This window comes from Sinocyclocheilus grahami, unplaced genomic scaffold (genome assembly GCF_001515645.1).
Source record: "Sinocyclocheilus grahami isolate Dianchi unplaced genomic scaffold, SAMN03320097.WGS_v1.1 scaffold172.1, whole genome shotgun sequence".
NCBI classification, from domain to species: Eukaryota; Metazoa; Chordata; class Actinopteri; order Cypriniformes; family Cyprinidae; genus Sinocyclocheilus; species Sinocyclocheilus grahami.
In genome coordinates this window covers 439,182-449,801 of record NW_015505351.1, presented here as the reverse complement: position 1 = coordinate 449,801, position 10,620 = coordinate 439,182, and the positions used below count along the sequence as shown (strand labels likewise).

At 41.2% G+C, this 10,620-nt stretch overlaps 1 protein-coding gene across 1 annotated transcript in view; it reads left to right on the top strand.

Moving 5' to 3' along the window:
• Positions 1–10,620, top strand: part of LOC107593499 (protein FAM13C) — a 24,614-nt gene that overhangs the window by 9,871 nt on the left and 4,123 nt on the right. The window contains exons 3-6 of the mRNA XM_016283233.1: positions 2,856–3,003; positions 7,773–7,965; positions 9,754–9,895; positions 10,126–10,207. Coding sequence (XP_016138719.1) covers positions 2,856–3,003; positions 7,773–7,965; positions 9,754–9,895; positions 10,126–10,207 — 565 coding nt within the window. The remainder of the gene's footprint in view (positions 1–2,855; positions 3,004–7,772; positions 7,966–9,753; positions 9,896–10,125; positions 10,208–10,620) is intronic.

The window sequence follows — 10,620 nt, the reverse complement described above, 5'->3', positions numbered from 1 at the left end:
AATTGATATGCCAACGCAGTTGGGGACCCGTCCAAACCCCTGACACTGCGTGCCCATTGTACGCATGCCTGGATACCTGTTTCAGGGGCACTCCTGGCCGAAGGAACGAGGGATCTGACCACGGGCTGAAGGTTCTGCGGCAGGCCGGTGTAATCTAAAGCCGGTGAGTACCGCGTCACCACACCCACCTCGGGACTCGGCCATGGATAAAGTCTTGAGGCAGTTCAGCACCGACTGAGCACGTTCCTGGGTGAGGCATGCTGTCTGGCTGACCGAATCCAACTCCATGCCGAGAAAAAAGATCCTCTGCGTTGGCACGAGTTTGCTCTTTTCCCAGTTGACCCGAAGACCCAACTGGCTGAGGTGTCTGAGCACCAGGTCCCTGTGTGCGCACAACTGATCGCGAGACTGTGCAAGTATGGAGTAGCCGCCTCCCCCCAAGCTCTGTAAGCACTGCCAGTTAAGCCTGACGAATACTTACAGGCCCGTTAGGGGAGACACGGGTCACCCCGCAGAGTGGTAGCGGCTGTTGGACACAGTTGCATGGCCACAGACAACTCCACCAAGGGAATGCCCGCATACCCCAAAGCAGCCCCACCATCGAGGGTGGTGAGAGCGGAGGAGCTACAAGACTTGTTTCAGGCAGTAAACGGTGCCTTCCATGATCTTGTGAGCTCCACATGCACCTCCGGAAAGAATGGCACCGGAGGGGGCGCTGAGAACCAGTGCGACCCCCACCGAGAAACCATTCATCCAGCCTCGAAGGATCAGGACACGGTGGAGGATTCCACACGAGCCTGACATTCTCGGCGGTCCAGGAAAGCATAGCCGTCATCTCTGGGTCTGGCTCGGACAACGCTGCCACACCCGAAGGGGGCAACACAGCCGGGTCATCATCTCCGGAGAGAGAGAGCTCACCCTCCGATGCAGCAATCGATATCTGGTCTCGAGGGGGTGAACTGAAGGAAACGGCCGGCTCCCTCCATCCTGTAGAGAGGCCAGCGCGCCCTTCCAGCCGCTCCACCGGCTGCAGAGTGCTTGAGGGGTGACGAACTCCCTCTGGGGAAGCCATTACCGTGATCCTCAAATCACCTCTGACTCCACCGGACGCAGCGCCGCTCCCCCTTTGCCGGGACGAACACTGGATCGTGGCAGAGGCAGAGGGACCCCGCCACGTTTGACATAACGGAATCTTTCATGCAACTCCGAGATGGTCATGTCCCCACAAATAGAACATGCACCATCCACGAACGTTTGCTCAGTGTGCTCAATGCCCAGACACGTGAGACAGCGATCGTGACCGTCCCGAGGCACCAGAATGCAACCGCACCCAGAAACGCAAGGGTGATAAGACATCTTTAAAAAGACGCGATCATCCGTGTTGCTCTTTTAGAGATTGCTCTAATAGTGCTGAAGCACGCAGGGGAACTGGCCACCGCACACTCCAAGTGTGGCTGTCTGCACGAAAGACGATCTTTTTCTTTCTCTCCGTGAGACCACGACCACCGCTGCAACGCCGTAATGCCCACACTCGCTCTTGCAGTCACTTGAAGAGGAGAGCAGTAGTGATGCACCACCGCTCGGTTACTACCCAGAAGTTTGGGTTAAACATTTAACCCAATCACTGGGTCAAAACGACCCAATTGCTGGGTTTGTCCCTATTTTACCCAGCACTGGGTTGTATTTAACCCAGCATTTTTTAGAGTGTATGAGAAATATAATCCATTGTAAAAGTGGATGCAACGTGTTCATTGTGTTATAAATCATCATACTCTTAAAAGCTCTAACCACAAATAAGTAAATATTATAATATATTAAAACTGTTCTTATGAATGTTCATGAGATGATACAACATATTACACTCTAAAAAATGCTGGGTTAAATATAACCCAGCGCTGGGTTAAAAAGGGACAAACCCAGTTATATTTAACCCAGCATTTTTTAGAGTGTATAAGGTTTTTTATAATGCATTATGCATTCATTATAATGCCTTAAGAATACTGTATTATAAATACGGGCTTCATAGAAAGTGTTACCAAAGGTTCTTTAGGAAACCCAAAATGGATCTTTTATGCCATCACTGTTAAAAACCTTAATGGACACAGTGTTATACATTAGAAGTAAAATATGTCCTCAAAAAGATAAAAAAATGCCCTTAAAAATCAATTCCTGGGACAAATATAGACAGCACATTTCTGACATGAGAATACGTGCGTATATGCATCCGTAACATCTCGGAGCTGCATGATTCTGCTGCCTGCAGCTGCGTTGGGCTGTTTTCTATTTTATGAATGGATGCTGGGAGGGGCCATGATGTCAATACTCCCAGTGAGAAGCCCCCCCCCCCCACCACCACCACCTCCAGGTGTGGGAAAAGCCTTCATAACCACCGAGCTAAATCTGAGAATCCCCCCAGCCTCCCTCCTCCACGTATCCCACGCATCCATCCGTATGCACTCGCCGCCCCTCTCCTTCCAACCACACCTGTTCTCCTATCAGAGGAACCAGCTTCAGCCAGTCTGCTAAGGGGCTTGCTGACGCCAGAAGACCCCCCTTTCTTTTCTCTCTCTCTCTCGTACTCCTTTTTCGCCACTAAAAGAGTGGCATGAATAATCCATGCCAGATAAAGAACTGCAGCAGAGAGGGACGTGATCACAAGCCTCGCTCGTGCACATACGCACACCCTCGAACACACACACACACACGCGCGTGTATCGTGAGCAGGGCTGATGGAGGCAGAGCAGAGGGGCGTGTAAGACTGCAGTGGCATCCTTCTTCTCCGCTCGACGTGTGCAGAACGATCTTCCTCTTGAGCTCCGAAAGCTGAAGCCGGGATGTTCTGCTTCTGCCTGCAGGGCTCTTTGCTGAAGCTCCAGGCTCTGGAGGGAGACACCAGCCCTTCTTCAGACACCTCTCCCGAAGAAAGTCCACCCAGCCTGGGATTCAAAGACGAAATCCTGATTCCTTCGTGCAATGGCGTTGGGCAAGAGCACAGCTCACCAGGTAAGAGAGCCGACAGTGCTTTATGGGTATACCATGTGAGTGCCTGATGGTCCGAATGAATGGTGGGCTGCTACGTTGCATGAATGAATGAATATGGTCTGCTGAAATGAAAACCCACTGACTGACTAACATGACTGATAGGAGGGCTGGGCTTATTTGTTTATGGGTTTTGTGAAGAAGGTGGCTCTTGTTTTTTGGGCACATGTGAGTCACTTGCCTGAGCCGCTTCACACTGGCATCTATTAATAACGCAGGCACTGAGATCGCAGGCACCTCCTAACAGCACGACTTTAACACACAAGCACATGTATTCATACCACAGTTTGGCGAGATTCTTTATGCACTACCTCTTGCATACGTCATTGGACTGATTTTTATCTGCTCTAAAAGCTAACAAATGATGCTGTAGCTTTCTTCAGAGCAAACTTCACTCTTCTGAGCAGTTACTTTTAACCAGCTGGTCATTTCTGAGCTCTAGTCCTAGCAGAGTATACACACGTGTACAGTAGTATAGATGATTTTGACAACCATGAAGTATTTTTTTTTAGTAAGCATGTAATTTCATCTAATGAAGTGACATTTATACACTACTGTTCAAAAGTGGTTTTGAAAATTTTAGAAAGAAGTGACTTATGCTCAACAAGGTTGCATTTAATTAATCAAAAATACAATAAAAACATTAATATTATATTATGTCACATTATATTTGAAACATTTTTAAAATGTCATTTATTCCTGTGATGCAAAGCTGAATTTTCAGCATCATTACTCTAGTCTTCAATGTTACATGATCCTTCAGAAATCTAATATATATATTATATACATATTCTAATATGCTGATTTGCTGTTCAATAAACATTTATTATTATTATTATTATCATCATTTTGTGTTGAAAATAGTGCTGCTTAATGTTTTTGTTGAAACTTTTTTTTAATAGAAGGTTTAAAATAACAGCATTTGTTTAAAATGGAAATATTTTGTAACATTATAAATGTCTTTACTGTCATTTTTGATCAGTTTAAAAATGTAAATTTTTCACGAACGCTCACACAAAGTACTGACCCCAAACTTTTGAATGGTAGTGTACATTTTGAAGCTTAAGTGAACTACTGAAGCCACCGTTTGTTAACGTTTTTGGTTCACAATCACTGTATGCCCCAGTCTGTGGATTGTCTTGTTAAGGTTTTAATGGGTCAGAGAGTTTACGGTGACTCAGGTTTCAGTGTGTTCGTGTGTGTGTGTGTTAAGCTCAGCAGTTTGTCATTTGTTCACTCTGTTCGCTTCCAGATGTCTCTCTGCATCTTTGTTTTCATTTGTGTCTGCTATTGTTCTTTTTGGAAAAGTGTGGAATGCTGAGGTTTGCTTGAGTCAGTATGAATGGTGAATTTGCATTATTAATAATCATGCTACAAAACTTCTTCGTTTTGATTAATTAAGGTGTCCTATCCCAAAAATTGTATTAAAAGATCTCATTGCTCTTTTTACGAAATTAAAGTACGATTTTCTTGTCACACCATTTCTGAAACCTGACACTCAAACACCAGAACCACACACCAAATCTGTAAAACCATATGCTAATTCTTGGCCTTTGACTCAGTTTTCAATTTCATAAAACACTTTTTGCAAAATACAACACACAATTCTCTATGTAACAAACAAAAATAATTAATATTATGGCAAATGTGTTTGCAAATGTTTGCTTTTGAGATGTGTTTGTGATATTTTGAATGCAGTGCTTCATTTTGCAAGAGATGTGAGGCGTTTTGCATTTTGTGTGTGCAATTATTGGATTTGTGTGTTAAGTTTTGAAAATGTGTAAGAAGTTGGAAAAAATGATCTTATACAGGGTTTTATAATTATAGTATTGGCGCTTTCTAAATTATTAGCAGTGTTTTCTAAGACAAGCATCACTATTACAGTTTAGTGTTAGTGAATTAAACAATCCCCTAGTGGTACGTTTTAAACTTCAGCACGTAACTTGTCCAACGATGTTCATGCTATGAAATGAAAGATACAGTACATAAAATCATGCATCTTGTTGTGGACAGGTGTACTATTACTTTTCTAACTAGCCATATTTATGATTTTCTCCTTGTAGACAACTAAAAAAGGATGAAAATTCCTATAGAGCCTCAAGCTTTATCTTTAAAAAAAAATATCATACATTTTTTGGGACAGGCCTTTTTAAACTTGGGCCACTAAGCACTGAGTTTAAAATACCCTAGCAACTCATAAGTCAGTATATTACAGAAACAAATTAGTTAGCGAGGGCCATTTATTCTCACTAGTTTATACAGTTACTGAGCTCATTTTTAAGTAACAAACATTTCAGTGCAGTAGATACGTTTCTGATAAAGGAACAGCCCTAGTAATGGCTCACTGCCTTGGTAGTGTACTTATTATTGAACTAGAGAGCTAACTGAAGCCCACCCTAGAAACCATATGCAATAACAACCCCACAGAACACTTAAGCAAACACATATCAACACCCTGGCAACAGCAGATAACATACATAGCAATACAGTAGCATCCACTCAGAACATTTGAGCAGCCACATGTAATCACCATGGCAACCACCCACAACATCTTAGCAACTGCATAGCAACACAATAACAACCACTCAGAACACATATGCAACTGCATAGCGACTCCCTAGAAACAGCCCAGAACGTCTAACAGCTGCAAAGCAACACAGTAACTACCCACTCAGAACACATGAGCAACCACATAACAAATCCCTAGCAACAGCCTACAAACAATATCATTTAGAATAAATAGGCAACTCCCTAACAACAGCCAATAATATTTAGTAATTTCAGAACATCTTAGCAACAGCATCTCCCTAGCAACAACCCAGAACGCCTTTGAAACTGCCAAGCAACACAATATCAATAACTCGATATAAATAGGCAATTGCATAACACAGTAATGTTCACTCGTGACATCCTAGCAACTACATATAAACACCTTGGCAACTGCATAGGAACTCCCTAGCAACAGCTCACAACACCTAGCAACTGCATAGCACCACAGAAACAACCCACACACAGCAGCTTAGCATCCATATAAAAGCACCCCGGCAACCACTCACACATAGCACATTACCAACCACATATCAGCCCCCTAGCAACAGGCCAGAACACCTTTGAAACTATATAGCAACTCCTAACAACTGTCCATAACACCTAGCAACTCCATAGCAACACATTAACATCCACTCAGAACATCTTAGCAACCACATATAAACACCCTGGCAACCACTGACATAGCAACTCCCTAGCAACAGCCCAGAACACATTTGAAACTGTACAGGAACTCCTAGCAACTGTCCCTAACACCTAGCAACTCCATAGCAACACATTAACATTCACTCAGAACATCTTAGCAACCTCATATAAACACCCTGGCAACCACTCACACATAGCAGCTCCCTAGCAACAGCCCAGAACACATTTGAAACTGTACAGGAACTCCTAGCAACTGTCCCTAACACCTAGCAACTCCATAGCAACACATTAACATCCACTCAGAACATCTTAGCAACCACATATAAACACCCTGGCAACCACTCACACATAGCAGCTCCCTAGCAACAGCCCAGAACACATTTGAAACTGTACAGGAACTCCTAGCAACTGTCCCTAACACCTAGCAACTCCATAGCAACACATTAACATCCACTCAGAACATCTTAGCAACCACATATAAACACCCTGGCAACCACTCACACATAGCAGCTCCCTAGCAACAGCCCAGAACACATTTGAAACTGTACAGGAACTCCTAGCAACTGTCCCTAACACCTAGCAACTCCATAGCAACACATTAACATTCACTCAGAACATCTTAGCAACCTCATATAAACACCCTGGCAACCACTCACACATAGCAGCTCCCTAGCAACAGCCCAGAACACATTTGAAACTGTACAGGAACTCCTAGCAACTGTCCCTAACACCTAGCAACTCCATAGCAACACATTAACATTCACTCAGAACATCTTAGCAACCTCATATAAACACCCTGGCAACCACTCACACATAGCAGCTCCCTAGCAACAGCCCAGAACACATTTGAAACTGTACAGGAACTCCTAGCAACTGTCCCTAACACCGAGCAACTCCATAGCAACACATTAACATTCACTCAGAACTTCTTAGCAACCACATATAAACACCCCGGCAACCACTCACACATAGCACATTACCAACCACATATCAGCCCCCTAGCAACAGGCCAGAACACCTTTGAAACTATATAGCAACTCCTAACAACTGTCCATAACACCTAGCAACTCCATAGCAACACATTAACATCCACTCAGAACATCTTAGCAACCACATATAAACACCCTGGCAACCACTGACATAGCAACTCCCTAGCAACAGCCCAGAACACATTTGAAACTGTACAGGAACTCCTGGCAACTGTCCCTAACACCTAGCAACTTCATAGCAACACATTAACATCCACTCAGAACATTTTAGCAATCACATATAAACACCCTGGAAACCACGCACAACACTTTGGAATCGTGCTGGCAGATTTTGCACAGCAAGCACTACTCACTTTTTTTTCAGATAATTTAACTGTTTAGTTGTATTTGAAATGAATCAGATTGGATATCAGGCAACTGTGAGAAAATCTTCTGTCTTTTCCAGATGAATTGCTCAGTTTGAATCGTAATCTGAGGGTTAGCAGCCCTCAGACACACTGCTTTTATCCCAGCGTGGGACTCTGATCTCTGTGTGTGTGTGTGTGTGTTCAGACTGTAGGCTGGCAGAGGGTGACTGTAGCAGTGATCTCCAGCAGAGCCCGGGGCCCAGTCGACTCATCCAGCACATCACAGATGACAACAGCCCCCTGCCCTCCCCACGCTGCTCCAGCCTCAGCCGGAGCCAACGCTTCAACACAGACCCTGAATGTGCCCCGTCTCCACCCTGCGCACAGCATCTCATCATGTACGAGCACACACACACACACACACACACACACATATATGTTGGGTTTCCATGTTTTATGGGGACGTTCCATAGACATAATGATTTTAAACAGTGCAAATTGTATTTTCTATCCCCTTAGTCTAAACCTACCCCTCACATAAAACTTTCAGCATTTTTAGATTTTCAAAAAAGATAATTCTATATGATTTACAAGCTGTTTTCCTTGTGGGGACCGAAAAAAAATCCACAAGGACAAGGATTTTTGAATATTTTGTCCCTCTAACATATAGTAGGGTATACCTGAACCACGCATACACACACACACAACTCTTTCGGTTGGCCTGTTCAGTCGAAATACCTCCTTTCCCTTTTCCTGGAGAGCAAGTCTCAGAATCAGCTGGCTGCAGCTAGTAACACAGTGACCCACTTTTTAAACCTGATTTTCATTTCTCATTATTAACATGAATTTCCTGCTGACTAATGCTGTAGTGATGGAAACAGACATCTGTGACAGCCTATATTGTGTGTGTGTGTGTGTGTGTGTGTGTATGCTGAGATGGGAAATAGGCAATGACTTTTCCAAAATTATGTTTGCTTGTTTATTGGTGTTTATGATGTTCTCACTCTGACTCACTAGGTTTGTACTAGTAGTTAATAGTACTAATAGATCCATACATTATTAAGATAAATAATGTAATAGAGTCAAATAAACTGGACAGGACACAAGATTACATGGCTGCTTAGAAAATTAATTTGAGTTTAAATGATGATTAAATTGATCAAAAGTGACAGTAAGTTTGTAATGTTAAATGTATAATATGACCCTGGAGCACAAAAGCAGTCTTAAGTCGCTGGGGTATATTTGTAGCAATAGCCAAAAATACATTGTATGGGTCAAAATTATATATTTTTCTTTTATGCCAAAAATCATTAGCATATTAAGTAAAGACCATGTTCCATTAAGATATTTTGTAAATTTCCTACCGTAAATATCAAAACATAATTTTTGATTAGTAATATGCATTGCTAAGAACTTCATTTGGAAAACTTTAAAGGCGATTTTCTCAATATTTAGATTTTTTTGCACCCTCAGATTCCAGATTTTCAAATAGTTGCATCTCGACCAAATATTGTCCTATCCTAACAAACCATACATCAATGGAAATCTTATTTATTCAGCTTTTAGATGATGTATAAATATCAATTAAAAAAAATTGACACTTAAGACTGGTTTTGTGATCCAAGGTCACATATGTTATACATGTTAAGTTTATAAATTTTAAGTATATAACACATTTCTATTTCAAATAGCCTAAATCCATCAAAAAATCTCGAAAATGTATCATGGTATCCACAAAAAACATTAAGCATCATAACTGTATTCAACATTGACAATAATAAGAAATGTTTCTTGAGAAGCAAATCAGCATATTAGAATGATTTCTGAAGAATCACGTGATACTGAAGACTGGGGTAACTTCAGCTTTGCATCGCAGGAATAAATTGCATTTAAAATATATTACAATACACTAGTTTTTGATCAGCTTTGGTGAGCATAAGAGACTTTCAAAAATCTTACAGACACCAAACCTTTGAACAGTAGTAGTATACACTGTATAATTTAATGTTAAATACACATTTAGTATCTGTATCAAATTCACAAAGTGTTTCTAACAACAGAAAATTTGCATTACTATCAAGACTGCATTTTTGCAGTTTTATTAATCCGATTAACGTAGCCTGGTCTATATGATCCTTGTAGTTGTACAAGTGTGTTTATATGTGTGTCTGCTTTCTTCTATTTAGGGCTCGTGGAGTTGTTAGAACAGAGGTTCCTGGAGATGCAAAGGAAGCTACTTCCATCCCACTCCTCACCAAACACATCCAAACTCTCAAGAGGAAAATACGCAGGTTTGAGGAGCGCTTTGAGCACGAAATGAACTATAAGGTCAGAATAATAAGAAATCCTGGATATACTGTATTTTATGAACAATTCCACAACATTTAAAGTTGTTGTTTAGTTCCCTCTACTGGAGAAGAATCGTACTACTGTGCTGTGTGATTTCATATAGATAACCAAGAGAATCATTGGTCATATATGATAGTGTAGGCCTACATATGATTCCAGATAAGAAGATACAGCTCCTGAATTGAGTTTGTACCTGTTCTCACCCACAGCCTTCACATAATGATAAATCGGCCAATCCAGAGATGTTCAAGCTCATAAGTGAACTAGCCAGGTCTCGCAAGCAGCTCAAAGGTAAGGTGCCACTCCGAATAATAAAACGTAATTCATGGGCCAGTTTATTAATTAAAACAATTTTAAAAGATTAATTGTTACATGGCTCTCAGGACATTCTTATACATTTTATAGTAATGTCTGTGAAACCATGTTCAGATTTACCTTATCTTTAAAAAAAAAGAGTCAAACATAAATGCATAATGAGTAGATTCAAATTTTGTTGTCACTCTTAGATGTTTTTTTTTATAATAATAATGATAATGTTAATAATGGTAAATGTTATTTAAAAAAAATATAAAAATACCATTTTGAATATAAAAATTTCAAAACAAATGAATTCGTTTTTTCTAATATTTTAATATATTTTTTTAAAGAGAAATTGAAATTGAGAGAAATTTTTATTTTTTTTTATATGAAAAAAAAAAAATATA